This window comes from Epinephelus moara, chromosome 14 (assembly GCF_006386435.1).
Source record: "Epinephelus moara isolate mb chromosome 14, YSFRI_EMoa_1.0, whole genome shotgun sequence".
NCBI classification, from domain to species: Eukaryota; Metazoa; Chordata; class Actinopteri; order Perciformes; family Serranidae; genus Epinephelus; species Epinephelus moara.
In genome coordinates this window covers 41659057-41675012 of record NC_065519.1, presented here as the reverse complement: position 1 = coordinate 41675012, position 15956 = coordinate 41659057, and the positions used below count along the sequence as shown (strand labels likewise).

The 15956-nt window shown below is 39.8% G+C and overlaps 1 protein-coding gene across 2 annotated transcripts in view; it reads left to right on the top strand.

Moving 5' to 3' along the window:
- Positions 1-15956, top strand: part of gabra2a (gamma-aminobutyric acid type A receptor subunit alpha2a) — a 76135-nt gene that overhangs the window by 33379 nt on the left and 26800 nt on the right. For both annotated transcript variants that reach the window (XM_050062349.1, XM_050062350.1), the window contains 2 exons: positions 10378-10598; positions 15078-15160. In XM_050062349.1, coding sequence (XP_049918306.1) covers positions 10378-10598; positions 15078-15160 — 304 coding nt within the window. The remainder of the gene's footprint in view (positions 1-10377; positions 10599-15077; positions 15161-15956) is intronic.

Here is a 15956-nt window from a genome sequence, read left to right as displayed (position 1 = left end):
CTCCCCCTGTGGACCTTTGGGGGTGTTTTCTAATGTTTGGTATGACTAAGTCATGGTATGGTATGCTGTACATAATCACAGAAACTGTCAGTGTGTCATTCTGTCAGTCAGTCATTCTGTCTGTCCCACGTTTTTCTACTCACTGACGTGGTCAATCTATGTGAAACTGCACATAGGCATTGAGGACTGGCATAGGAAGAAGGTGACAAAGCTACCAGTGGGTATGGACTAGTAATTCTGAATTATATGATTTGGGGCCTCTGCCCTGTTTCAGAACAGCTCACTTGCAGAGCAGTCAAACTCCTTCAAGGGGCAGTACACACGCCATGTCTTTAAGCGACTAGAAAACGTTTAAAGACATGCTACTCTTGTGCCTTTTCTGTACCAGCTTTCAAGAGCACAGTGGCAGGTTGCGTCTATGATTGCAAAGCCTCAACAAGCACCATATTACAGCCTAGGTCAACACTAAAATAGGACTGCATTTCATCAACTGATCCATCTTTTACAGCATAGTTGTGCTATGAATGGGTTGCCTCATGGCCCTTATGGACAGGGGGAATGATTCCACACCAGTAACTGTGCATATGGCATGTAATATTGCATTAAGATGAGAGGGATTTTTTCATGTCTTTCCATATACACTTTCAGTTTGCTGACAGGGAGAACCCTCACTGAACTGCTCTCTCTCTCTCTCTCTCACACACACACAAACACACACACACACACACACACATTATATGTCACACACACACACACACACACACACACACAAACACACTGCTTCCTGCCTTAAAAGCTTTCCTCAGTTTTTCCATCACAATCCCAACCGTCAACCTCCTTCCCACCCCCACCTAGCTCTTCTCAAATATTTAAGTGGCACAGAAGCGAGGGGCAGAGGGATGGAAGTGGTCGTGATCGAGACAGCACCTTCAAAAGAAAGAAAAAAGAGAGATGGTCTCATGTTTAATTCATGCCATGTCTCCATCAAACTTGCAGCAGATAATTTCACTCCACCACTGTGTCTATCTTTCCTCTGCCTTTGATAGCTTGGCTCTGATACACACACATATCCCCCACGCACGAACACACACACGCACCTCTTCCCTTTCCGTGATAGATTGGACGGCCCCCTGCTGTGCCCTCTGCCTCCTTGTTTGTGAGGGTTTCTCATTGCTGGATTATAATGTCCTGTCTGTCCTCCTCACACAAATACTGTGAAAGAAAAACACAGTGAGAGGTTTCAGAAACCCAATACACCTGCTTATTTGTATGTTGATTTCTCTATTCTGATTGGCAGATGAAGACATTCTAAAGTCCTCTATTTCTAAATGACAGTGGCGCTTTACCATAAAAACATTTACATCTATTAAACTCCAGATGAAAATAAATTGAATTTTTTTTGTCTATTACAAAAGACATATCTACTCTGCCCTGCGGTCTCCTTAGAGAAATATCACAAACTAAAACTGTGTTTTTTATTTTTTTTCATGTTAGTTTAATTTAATTTACATTAATTTAAAGGAAAAGTGTAGTGTTAGGTGTCCATCTTCGTTGATGGAGACCTCATTCCAATACAGCCAGTCAATTCTTGCATAAAGCAGTTACAGCAGCCTTCTAGCAGAGCAGATCTAACTTGCAAACAGGAGAACCTGGCTTGTCCTGCACTGTATACCTTACACCAAACAAACATTCAGCGGGTAAAAGTGCCCTGCAAATGTCAGTTAGTATTAGATGCTGGTGTGGTCAATATTCTTCACTCCTCAAACACACTGTTTGCTTGTAGGTTACAGCGCAGGTTGCTGCTGGCTGATGTCAGTCAAGTACAGACAATGAGACAAAAAGGATCTTTTCTATGCCCTTGTGCGGACATAATCCATGGCTGGAGGTATTATTATTATTATGTTTTTGGGTCGTTTGTCCAAATGTGAATGTGATATCTCAGGAGTGCCTTGAGGGAATTTCTGCTTCCCCGCGGTTGACACCTGTAGGAGCAGTACCTTTAGAAAATGTTTGCACTCCTCATAAATTTAGGGGCACCACCCTCCTATGGAGGGAAGCGACTAATCAAATTAATAACTCCAGAAACCAATTATTACTTTGTCAGTACACTTATCAATAATAAATCAATCTCAATACCTGGGTTATGAATTCTCTAGTGATCTTAGTTCCTGCTCAAAAAAAAATATCCACAGACAACGACTTGGCGATAAATGAACATTTATTTAGGGCTAAATGTTTAACAACTGAGTAAATGAATAGTAAATGAGGATGATATGAAATAACAAAAAATCAGCAGTATGTATAAATGGATTAAGACAAGAGGTAACACTTTTGTTGGTTATTTAGTTTGGTGATAGTGAGAGAGAGTATGTGACTATAGATAAATTGGGGACGCAGGGATACGCAAAACCATTTACCTAACGAAACCTAAATTAAGATCACAACTAAGTCTCGTATTCGACATCAACTCTTATCACAACACAGCGGCTACATCAGGTGAGAGAAATTCTTTGCCTACTTTTAGCAGTGTTAAATCAGGCGGACGTTTCTCCGAGGACCCCGGACCGTCACTTTGCGGCTCCTGGGCTTCACTTCACGGACTCCCAGCAGGGTGATGCAATCTGGAACACAGCGGTGACGGGGCGGTTGAGCCTGACTGCGATGTCCTTCAGGTGGTCCTCAAACGTCGGTATATCTTAGGCTGCGGAAAGTCTCTTGGTTTGGCAAAAGAACCCCAGCTTTGCAGACACTTTGACAGGTGGCTGGCAGCGCTGGATCCGATGAATCTTTGATGGAGTTGCAGGTCAAATAGTCGCTCATCTATTTAGCTGTGGCTTCTTGCTTATAATAAGGTTGAAAACAATCTCCTCCGCCATTCGATGTTATTATCAAAGTTATTATCAACATGTAGAAAAATGTTGCAATCGGCTGGCTTCGTCACTTCAGGTATAATGTTACTGAAGGCACAGACAAAAAGAAAGAAACCTCAGGACAGACAAAACAATCCTGGACATGTCGAGCAAAACTTAAAAGTTTAAAATAATTTAGATCGTAAGAAAAGAAAGGGTTACACAGGAACCAAGTTTAAGAGCGTAATGGGTAAGGCATAAAGAGTATAACTAGAAGGAGGGACGGCAAAAGAAAGAAGAAGAAAAGGAAAAGGAAAGAAAAGAAAAAGTAAAAGAAGTAAAAAAGTGCAGAGATGCGCCGAGCTCAGTGGTTTTATCCAACCAGGTTGAGTGGGCGTGTTTGAGGCAAAGCGGGTCTCTTAGTTTAGACATTACTTTATTTCGGAGTAAACTTAATGAACTTTAATTTGTGAGATTATATACTTTAACATATTACGCGCGATAGACACATACTCTTTCCATTATGGTCAAAATCGGGCCTTAACATCAAATTAGATTTAATATGATTATTATGCCGCATATATCAGCGGAACACAGTTATAAAATGTTTCGTGCACAAACAAACCTAGTCTGCAGTTAATTCAACATACTAAATGAGAAAGCACATATTAATAAAGACAAGTTGATTAATCAATCCAACTATATTTTAACTCGAAATATAATATGGGATTCTTTACGCAACCTTTCTTAACTATTGTCACAAGATGGCAGTATGACTCCATGTTAAATGAGGGATTAAACACATGAAATTATAACTCACTCATACTATGACCTACAAGAGTGGAAAAAAATCATTCAACTAACAAACAAGGATTATGCACGAAAAAAATCATTCAACTAACAAACAAGGATTATGCACAGTTACAATGTTAGAACATGGATAAAATATATACTTTTTCAAGAGACATTTCAAGCTGGTTACAAGAGGAACTTAGTCTCTGCTCAGGAATGCATACTGAATTTACGACTCACACATCTGTTTTTCTTATCTCATATTACCCAGGTGCGAACAAGATGGAGCTGGGGTAGCACCCACAGATGTGACAAAAAGGGGAGAGGATGTGGTGAACTTAAAAGCATAGTTAATAACCCTGGTCTGGCAGTTAATCTGGCTGAGTTGTCAAACGCTGGTTTTTCCCAGGATGTTAATCCGAAACTTGGGATCTGGAGGGTTTCCAATTGACACCTTTACCACCCTTGGCGCCAGGATGACGGTGAAAGAGTTCCTTAAGAATGAGGCCGGGGGCAGAGTCATAAACATTTGACCCTCAGAGTGGCCCATCTCATTCTGTCCATTTACTTACAATCTAGGTTCTGGAGGAGTTTAGCAGGCTGTTTTCCCTTCACACCGTTAGCTCTGTCAGCACTGTTGCTGTTGTTAAGTGCTGTTTATGGCGTTAGCATCATCAGCTGCTAGCTGCTGGCTCAGCCACCTCCATGTAGAAAACCATGCAGACAACCCATATGCACTGAATTTTGCACAGAAATCATTTCAAGTTCTTTTTGGTTAAATAAAAATGGCAACAGGAAAGCCCTGTTTAGTATTTCACCCTCCTGCAACCTAGTAATCAGAATGTCAAGTTTTATGACCGGCTTTATCCATAGATTAACTGCTGTGCCTGCTGATATAACAGCAATCTGCGTATCACTAGCAAGGAGGGAGATGGGGTAGAGCAAAAGTGTCGTGATCAAGAACACGATGAAAACTGTCCACAACATTGTGGGGCGACCTACTAAATTAGCTGAGTGAAAACACAAATAAGCTAAAAACAAACAGTAAATAAGAATAATAAAATGAAAGAGCTGGAAAAGACAATTTGCTGTTCTTGACAGCCCCTCATATGGCACTGGAAGTCAATTAGTAGCAGATGGTAGTTTAATACATCTCCTCTTAGAATGGTTCGTATGATATCCCACAAATTTGTTATACAAAGTTATGTAACTGACTTAATGCAACGGAGATTAGGTTTAGGCAAATTAAGTTACTGAGGTTAGGTTTAAGAAAAGAAACATGGTCAGGATGCACCTTAAAATGACTCAAAGTTCACACGCGTCTCCAGAGGAAAGTCCCGGGAGAGAGTCTATGGTCTAGTGAACTATCCACCACCCCAACCGACCTCCGTACAAGATCGCTCAGGACCACTCCTTTTTTTACTCCCGTCAGCACATTGGTTACAGGATCGCAGCCTTCCAAAATACATGGGTTATGTACAAATTGGGTGGATTAATTTTTTGTAGGAAAACGTAAGAACAGTTTATGAGAATAGCCTGTTTAATAGTCATGTGAAATTACCATTTCGGCTGGAATATCACCTGTTTCCTCTTAATTGAACTGTCAACCCAATATTATCACCAAACTGATTGTTACAAAGATTTTAATAGTTTATTACCTATGTAATTGTGAGTGTGCAGCTCTACCCGCCTTTGTTACCCAGTTCCTAACCAACAAAGGTCTGCACTTCCTTTGCATTATAGGCTTATATTAAAAATGAATGTGAATTTATTTTAAAGTAAATTTGCACTGTGTGCTAGGGGAATTGTATCCTTTGTGGAAATGAAGTCAGGGGAGTACAACACACTGATGTTGGACAGAAGGATACAGAGTGTGACCTATAAGGATGTTACACAATGTTGAATAATTTAGTTTTTTAGTCTTTGCCAAACAATATTTCCAGCTACACAAAGAAGCCAGATGTCATCCCTGTTCTACTCAGTCCTGATTCATTTTTCCTGTCTTATTCCCACCCCTTACTTTATTTGTGTAAATCCCATCAAGTATCATTCTTAAGTTCTGTTCCCATTTGAGAGAAATTATTTTCCATGATGTATGTATTATGATTATGATTATGATGTCCCATTCTCTTGAACGGGATATCTCAAGAACACCTTAAGGGAATTTCTTCAAATTTGGCACAAATGTCCATTGGGACTCAACGATAAACTGATTAGATTTTGGTCATCATAGGTCAAAAGGCCACTCTGACCTTGTCTGTCTTATTCTCGTGAATGAGATATCTGAAGAATAGCTCAAGAGAATTGTTTTTTAATTTGGCACAAATGCTAACTTGGACTCAACAACAGATTGATTTGATTTTGGTGATCAAAGAAAGGTCAAGGGAGGGAGAGCTACAAACTCGTAATTATAAAGGTCATAATTTGGTAAAATCTTGGTAACAGCTACTTTAGTTATAATATTGAGTTAATAGTTAAATCAAGAGGAAACAGGTGATTTGGCAATTTCCAGCCCAAATGGTAATTTCACAGATCTGTTTTTGGGACACGACCCTGACTTGGTTCGAAGCTCTTTTGTTTAGTTTTGTTTTCTTTTTTTGTTAACCATTAAATTGGGAGGAAACTAGTGTTTTGCATTTTTGGCTATTAAGCTACCATCCGCTACTAACTGACTTCTGGTGCCAGATGAGGAGCTGCCAGATATAGAAATCTGCCTTTTACTACTCTTTGGTTTTATTTATTGTTTGTTTTTAGCTCATTTGTGTTTTCACTTAGTTAATTAAGTGGGTCACACCACAATGTTGTTTCACCGTGTTCTTCATTGGGACACTTTTGCTCAACCCCATCTCTGTCTTTGCTAGTGATATGGGATTCCTGATATATCTGCGGTTTGGCTGGGTCATAAAAATTAACATTCTGATTCATGAGTCTCAGGTGGGTGAAAAAATAAATAGGGGCTTCCTGTTGCCATTTTCATTTTACCAAAAAAGAACTTAAAATGAGCTCTATTCAAAATTCAGTGCATATGAGTTGTCTGCACACTGTTTTCACAGTGTTCATGCTCCTGTCAGCAACAGTGCTGACAGAGTTAACGGTGTCATCCGGGGGGGAACTGGACGGTGGGGGCTACGCTTCTGTGACAACGCCATCCTGATATCTGCTGTAACCGCAGTATAAGCATAGTGCAAAGTGACCTTGAGGAGGAGTCATTTGATGTCAACAACAAACTGATTGGATTTTGGTGATCAAAGGTCAAGGTCACTGTGACCTTGCATCTGTATCATCCTCTTGAATGGGATATCTCAAGAAGGCCTCGAAGGAATTTCTTCAAATTTGGCACAAATGTTCACTTTGACTCAAGAATAAACTGGTTAGAATTTGGTGGTGGAGGGTCAAAGGTCAAGGTCACTGTGACCTCACTGGTCACCTCAATGGGTGACGCTGATCTTGTGTCCCCACCTTGAAACTCTGCTGACTGTATAGATCTTCTGTGCTGCCGTGGGGAAGATGTGTGTGTGAAGCATCCATGTTTTCACAGACATGGATATAAACTGTAACTGCAACTTAACTGGTTTGCGGAGACAAGAACCAGTTAGTTTTGCTCTGGATTTCAAAGTTTTCAGTGCCCTCTAAAACAGTTACGAAGCACTATGACAAAATGATTCATATGATAAATTCATGTTATCTAATTTGTCATCTCTACATTGAGGCAAAAAAAAGAAAAAAAAAAATCAACTTCTTTAGTGTTAGACAGTGTTAACACAGCATGTGCACAGTACCATGTGTAGGTCTACCCATGTTTTGGAAGCGCTCACAGCCCAATGCTCAATCACTGGAGTTATGCGTGGTTGCTATGGGTTGCTCCTGATGGAATTAGCAGTGTCTCTCCTGTGCATAGGCATTTGGATGATGCAATGCACAGTCTCACCAATGGTGTTGCACTACTCCACTGATCAACAGGTAGCAGTAACACACAGATATGCTACAATGTGAAAGTAAAGGCAGGTAAGATAATAACTGAAAGCTAGTAAACATGAAAGTAAACAATTCTTGATTTTACATACTCAGAATATCGACTTTGTAAATGTTTCATGAGGAAGGAAATGTACTATGTATAATGTGTTGCACAATGTGTTTTGGTGAGTAAGACTGATTGTAAACATAATTAGTTTGTTTGCAAGCAGCGGATGATTCTCACCAGCATGTTTTTATTTGTTAGGGAATGGGTTGGGGCACACATATCCCATTGGAGTTAACAAGGAAATGATTAGATTTTGGTGGTCATATGTTAAAGGATAAGGTCACTGTGACCTCAGCTGTCTAATTCTCATGAAGATATCTCAAGAACACCTTGTGGGATTTTTTTTTTTTCAAATTTGGCTTAAATGTACACTTGGACTCAGTAGTGAAGACATTAGAATTTGGTGGTCAAAGGTCAAGGTCACTGTGGCCTTGCACCATTTTTATTCTTGTGAACACGATGTCTCAAAAAGGTCTTGAGGGAACTTCCTCAAATTTGGCACAAATGTCCACTTAGACTTAAAAATGAACTGATTCAAATTTGGTGGTCAAAGGTCAAGGTCACTGTGACCTCAAAAACATGATTTTGGCCATAACTCAATAATTCATATGCTAATTTTTACACAGTTACACACCACTTTAATAGGATAAACTTCCTTATTCACTGTGAGGGTCCTAAGGACAGAGGGATGTCGTATGCTGTAAATCCCTCTGAGGCAAATTGTGATTTGCGATATTGGGCTTTATAAATAAAATTGAATTGAACAATGAAATACTTTGACTGGTACACAACAGTCATAGTTCACACAGTTGTGAGGGGTTGCTTGTCCATTGTATGTAAATATAGTTTACCTTTTCATAATCAGATTTTATAAGACAATTATATTTTATTCTAGCTGGTAATAAAATTGTAATTACTAATCGATATTATACTAAAGCAGTTATTTTTTTCTCTGCACTTACCTTTTAAACATTGTTGCCTGCCATGTCAAAACCAAAGATTCTGATGGTAGAAGAGATGGCTAACTCATAGGGTGTGATGTGGTTTTTGATGTGGAGTAGTGAGAGTGAGGGAGAGATGTTTCCACACGGCTGGAGGGACTGAAGGCCTCAGTGATATTGATTTAAACCATGGCTGACACTTTGCCTCAGGGAACAGCTGGATCTAAGACTGACAGACAGGTCTGAACCCGGCCAGGTGTCGCGCTCAGCCAAGCCACCATCACGTGACACACTCCATCTGAGGCTGGAGACACAACAGGACAACAGGACATGACTGATTTGAAAACACAATGTACCCACATGTATGATTTCACAGATTTAGTCTCTCAGTGGAATTAATAGACAACTTACTGCTCAATTATTGCTCAGTTTTAGTTATGAAACACTTTACACACATTGCAAGAGTAAGAAATCTGGACTTTCTCTCTTTATACTACCTCCAACTCCTGTCATCCTGCGCATTGGTCAGCCTTCCTGATTACGTGGGTTATATACATGTTGAGATGCATGACTTTTAGTAGATATATGTACATACAGTGTGTGAGAGAATCTAGACTAAAACACAGCCATCTATGTTGTTCATAACTGGACTTTTGACTGTATCGATAAAAAAATAAACTGCTTTTGTCTCTGAAATGTGCTAGTGAAGTAAACTTTTCCAAAACAGAAAAGAAAACGTTTACCTGCCTACTTACTGGTAGAAGCACAAATACCAATGCAAAATGACCAAATCAGCAAAACCTGAATGCAACTGGAACGCGGTGCATCTGTGCACATTGGAATTGTCTCTCCTGGCTCCCTTACAGTAAACATGGCGGTCAGGATGACAAAAACAATGCACTAATTTATCTCATATTGTGCCTAGTGGCTTATAATATATCAGGTATGGAATTAATCTGCAGATGCTCCGTGAGACCAAACTTTCCTATGGATTTCAATTTTTGAGCCATGACAAAGGCCAAAATGTGGCCTGCAACAGTTTTTAGCTGAGCTGATTTCCAGGAAACTCTTAACTGACCTCTGTTGGCCAGTTAAGATGAGTGATGTGTCAGCAGTCAATGACGATATACAACAGTCAATAAAATGGGTTTTTCAACAGACTCACTGCAACCACGAGAGATCTTTGAACACACAGTTATAAATATGCACACAAAATATTAGGCTGATTAGTCCAGGAGCTTACAAGATGAACTGCGGACAGACAAGTACATGCATCTCACACAGACACACACACACACACACACACACAACCAAATGCATGATCCCCATCAGACTTCGCCTGGAAGACATAACAATAATAGAAAAATTGGTACGTCCTCATCAACTAGCCTACACTCTAGGCATGACTGCCATCAATCAAAGAGTCACTGTGTAAAGACTTAAAAAGAGTTTGAAATAGAAGTTGAAACCCACACACACCAGGTTAGTTTTGGAAAGTTGTAAAAAGGTGTGGAAGAAGATGCTCTTTGATGTTTGGACAAGCACTTCATTTTTTTTAGGTGCACTGGTGCCAGAGTCATGGCATGTCAAATGCTGGCCTACTGGCTTGCTGACACCCTGAAAGTGAACAAAACAAAACATCACTGATGATTAACATAAAATGATCTCTTACACCTGTGCTTCTCCTGCTGACAAGTCAACATATCCACACATAGGTGTCCAGGGGTCCACAGCTCCTCTTAACACTGCTGTCCCTGCTGTTTCTCTCCGTCAGGAGTACACTGTTGATGTTTTCTTCCGTCAGAGCTGGAAGGATGAGCGATTGAAATTCCATGGACCAATGAACATTCTGCCTCTCAACAACCTGATGGCCAGTAAGATCTGGACCCCTGACACCTTCTTCCATAACGGCAAGAAATCTGTTGCTCACAACATGACCATGCCTAACAAGCTGCTGAGGATCATGGAGGATGGAACATTGCTCTATACTATGAGGTACCTACTTCTACCATGCAAGTGATAATAAATGTTCATTTACCCAGTTTTAACAGCTCTTTATTTCTAGTCCGTGTTAATGATATAATGTGTTAAACCTTGGATAAAAAAACTGGGTTTATTTTAATTGGTTTTAATCATATCTGCAAAATATTTTTCCGTCTTTCTTATTAGTGATTCTAGCTCTTCCAATGCAACTATGACCTGTGGAGTTCCCCAGAATTCCAAACTTGGGACATAATTGTACTCTATACACATGCTGACACTGGATCATCACAGACAAAACACTGACTGCCACATAATACCAGGCATATTTTGATGCCTTGCTAGGACATAGAATTGGTGATGTCTCAGGCCAGTTTAGTTTTTGGTCTTTCAGCATCAGACACAATCACCCAGGTGACTTCCTCTTTCTTGTGCGTCTGTTACTACAGTGAAGGCTTTGCAGAGCAACTTCTACACCCAACCTCCCCAGACATGCAGGATTAATTTCCATACATACTTGACCTTCTTGCATTTGGAGGCCTTCCCCATATGTTTCTCATATGGCACCATTAGCTCTAGCATGTTAATCTAATCTAACAACTCCTTTTTACTAAGAAATCTTATGTCATTGTCCTGGATGTCTCCATTACAGTGATCAAACTACAGCTGGGATCAGTCTCACGTTTCAAGAACCGACATTTCATTTTTGACAGCAGCATTCATCAAAACATGTTACTTCAGTTGTCCCACTGTGCTCTTTGAATCCACAGAAAGTTTACATCATCATCATCATCCTCCAAGAACCTCAAATGTGTTACAAGTTTTTGCTTCATCTGTCTAGACAGTGTACAGGGGGTGTCAGTCCAGACACCACTTGAAGCAAAGATTCAACAACAGCTTTAATACTAATCTCAATCACAGGTGCTATGGTATTATTCAGTGTACACAAAATCACTAAATTGCCTTGAAACTGCAGTTGTTTACTTCTGTGAAAATAACGTGTCATATCTGAATCTGTCACTACATCCACACAGTATTATATGAGACAGATAATCTGAAAAAGTCACCTCCTCTTCCTCGTCCTCATAGTGCCTCTAATTGCATTTTCACCACAGCTGAAGGAAAACAACCAGTCACGACCAGTGAGTCTCTAACGCAGCTGTTAATTATGTTAATCATTGCTCATGAACTGTGGTCAAACTGTCAAGCTAGGCAGTGCTGATCAAATATGAATCAGGATTCTGCTACAGCATTGCCTATTTCCCACCTTAAATGCCTTGCAAAACATATTTTTGCGTACTGTTTAGCTGTAATGAGAAAGTTGGTCCGGCAGGTGAGCGGTGCTTCATTTCTGTCTCTGTGGAAATTTGCCTTCAGCTTCACCAGTTGGTTAACACAGATCATAGCAACATGAAATATATACAATAAATAACATAACATGCACAGTACAGACAAAAACAACAGACATGATTCCAGTGCCAGTTGATATTAAAGACGTTTTGTGAATGTTCTTGGTTGCTGCAACAGCTCTATAGCGTCTTCCCGAGGGCAATTTTATGAATTTTTTTTTTTGTTTGTTTTAGAAAGGAGATTTATAGGGATTTTTTTTACACCTGTGTTCCATATAACACTGGGGTTGTTCCTGCTCTTTCTTGCTTGTTTCTGATCATGACTAACTAGATCTTTACCAACACAGCCACTTTTTTTCAGCTACGTTGACACTGCTTACATTTATCCTCTAAGGCAGTGGGTAACATCTGAACTCTCCACAAAAAAAAGAAGAAAAAAGGACAAAATCACACATTGAAAGAAGCCAAACGGCAGTTTCCTTTATGTGACTTGGCAGCCACCACTCCAGGAACACACAGTATAGAGTCAGGCAGATGGACAAGGAATCAGTCTGTCAGTACATACAGCTGCTTGAAAAGCTGCTTACAACTTGTTTGTGAAATGGAGGTGACAGTGAGAGTTTTTCAGTGTACTTTGATATGTACATGGATTTGAACTACAATAAGTGATTTTTTTGACTACTTGGGGTCAGCGGTGTCAGGTAGTGAATGAGGCATTCACATATCATTGTCTTTTAATTTGATAGGGCAGGTGTTGCTTATTTACAAATCCAGCAGTTACAGACCAATATGATCATTTTATTTGAAGTCATGTTGGGGTCCACCTGATTGCATAAAAATGCAATATGCATAAAATGTATTATCATTATTATTATTATTCTCTTTTAGCTCTGTTTTTGGTCCCTACCAACTCCTGAGAAAAACACTCAGCTCTAGCTGCTAAAAGCTCCGGTATGTTCGCCAGCTAGTCTCTAACTGTGTCTGTCTACTGTTTGCTGCTGAGCAAGTAGGGTATAGTAGGTTTATCAGAGCTTTTTTGCTGAAAATAGCTTCCTGCTGCTGGATGCAACACTATGACACCTGTGAGAGTGAACTTCAACAGTGAAGTTGCAGCTGGACATTATTTTATATGAGGACGTCTCACCCCGACACCACACTGTGCCCTTCTGCCACCAGTTCGGCTCTGCCCACAAAATACATCATCGCTGTTTACAAATGCAAAAAGTGTCTATAGTTGCTGAGATTTTTCATTATGGACCAAAGCTAGCGATTGACATTGCCATAGCAACTGTGGCTCTACAGCTGGCAGTATAAACATAGGCACAGACAATTTTTGGTCTGTGCCTTGTTTCAGAAAACAGAGTCCATAATCTTGCCTCCAGTTATTAAATAATAATGGTATAGCTAATAAAACTGTTAAGAAACTAGAGTTCTATGAATTACATTTACTCTCTGATGTGGACGGTTGCTTACCTAATAGCGGGGAGGCCACGATAACAACACAATAACTAAAATTTACAGTTGACATATTGGCTTGGATAATAAGGGGACTTAAAATCAAAGCAGAGGTGCCCTTCCACAGCCCTCAAAGAGAATACACCTTCATAGCCAAAATCAATAGTGCACACTATGCTTGTTAGCTCACATTTTATGACAATAATTTTCCACACCTCCCAGCTGTATCAAACTGTCAGCTGGTGAAGCCATAGACATTAGTTATGTTAGTGAGATAATTAAGTTGTGTTGTAAAGAAAAGTGGTCTTAATGGATACTTCATTCACAAAATGATCTATTACTCACCACCTGTTACCTTGGATTCAGGAAGAAAGCTTTGTTTTTCTGGCAGTGCCCAATGGTGAATGAAGAATCCAAATACAGAGACCATTCTTGATGAATTTAAGTCATACACACATACACTGCAAAACAACAACAGCAAAACTATCTCAAAGCACCCCTTAACAAACTCTCACACAACTTGTGTAGTATAATCCAAGTCTCATTGATCCAGTCATGTCCTCAGTACTTTCCAAACACATACATTTTTTGCTAAAACCTTACTACGTAAAGATCCAGTGTGAAGGATTTAGTGGTATTTAGAGGAGACATTGCCGACCTGAAACTTCTCCTGTGTGCCAAGCATGTAGGAGACCTACGGTGGCTGATGCCATGAGGATGTACCTTGAAATGACTAAAAATTAACTCAAGATTCACACTGTTCCAAACACTGGTCTCCTGGGGACAGTTCTGTGTTTTGTAACCCATCCACCACCACAGCCTGTCTCCTTCGTGGACTGCTTGGAATTGCACGGATTACTGTGTCATGATTACATGGGATACATGAGAATGCATGAATGTGTGTGTGTGAGTGGGTGAATGTGACTGTCGTGTAAAAAAAGCTTTGAGTGTTCGGATGACTAGAAAGGTGCTATATAAGTGCAGGTCCATTAACCATTTACCACTGGTGGCTTTTTTCATTCAGTGCACACAAGCTTAACTCTGAGTGAACATACTCAGAGTTGAGTTTCCATCTCAGGGTTCATCAACTCAGAGTTCAGGGTTACACTCAGAGTTTGTTAACCCTGATATCTGAAACAGGCCCCTGCTCTGTATGTAGATATAAATGGCTCATTTTAAGGTACAGAAAATGCAACAATTCTTATATTCAGGTGATTGTAAACAAATACAAACATCATTATGAATGTTATATTCCAATTTTGCCAGTAGATGCCCCTAAATCCTACACATTGGACCTTTAAAACACTTCTGCATTAACAGCCCAGGCGCGCTTCTCATCCTTGCGTGACACTGTGGAAATGTTTTAAATATTGTAGTTACAGTAAAAATGCAAGTTTGTGAAATACTGAGTATATGACTGGATAAATGAGACTTGGATTATACTGCATGAGTTGTGTGAGTTTGCAAACAAATGCTTTAATACAGTTTTGCTGCTGTTAAACACAGACCACCTCTACCTTTTTTCACAAATTTATCAGAACAAGCAGTGAGTAACTGACATACAATTGATCGTTTGGGAGGTGAAGAATTCCTTTAAAACCTTATATACAACACTGAACAGTGCAGAAAAGAAAATAATTTTGCTCTCTGTATTTATTTAATTAAATAAACTGTCTGTGTGTACTGCCAGGCTAACAGTTCAAGCTGAGTGTCCAATGCACCTTGAAGACTTCCCCATGGACTCTCACTCATGTCCTCTCAAGTTTGGCAGCTGTAAGTGTGAACAGATTAACATCATCCACACTGTGCATGCCTGTGTGCCTGCTGACCCTTGCTGTTTTAATCTCAAAGGATATCTCCACTGCTATATATATATATACATATATATATATATATATATGTTCATTCATTCACCAAAAAAACCCATCATTTTGTGGCAAGGCGGTGTTAATGTATAACTGCGTCAGTTAGAAAATGCTGTCAGATAACAACATAATTTAAAAAGCTTTAAAGGAACGAATGGGTCCAAATCAAACCATGTTGTTTTTTTCTAAACTTAACCACGTGCCTTTGTTGCACGAGGAAATTAATGTAAATATGAGGTGTTTTACAGACCTTGTAAGATTATTTTAATAAATACTGTTTGCATCTGAGGAGCAGAAACTGTACATTTCCTGTGAAAACGGAAGTGTATTTTTAAACAACACAGTGCATGTAACAAGCGTAAATTGACACGGGGTCTCGGAACATCAACAATAGATGCAGAGGGACACTAGCACTTCATATGTAGATGTAAAAGTCCGCTGACCAAACAGCGATATTTGACAAGTCGGGAATGAGAAAGTGTTGGGTTTGGTGGCTTCGGTTCCAAGATGCAGTGGATGCTTTGTTCCCCCAGCAAGCATTTTTTGGTTTAAAAAACATCTAATAGCTGTCTACATGAAGACCTGACGTCTAGGCTAAATCACGGCTGAATTTGGGCTGTCAGTGAAAATTTGGTAGATGTCTAACCATAGCCAAAGTGTAGACGTCATCAATTATACGGCTATGTAGAAACCATGTCCAAAAA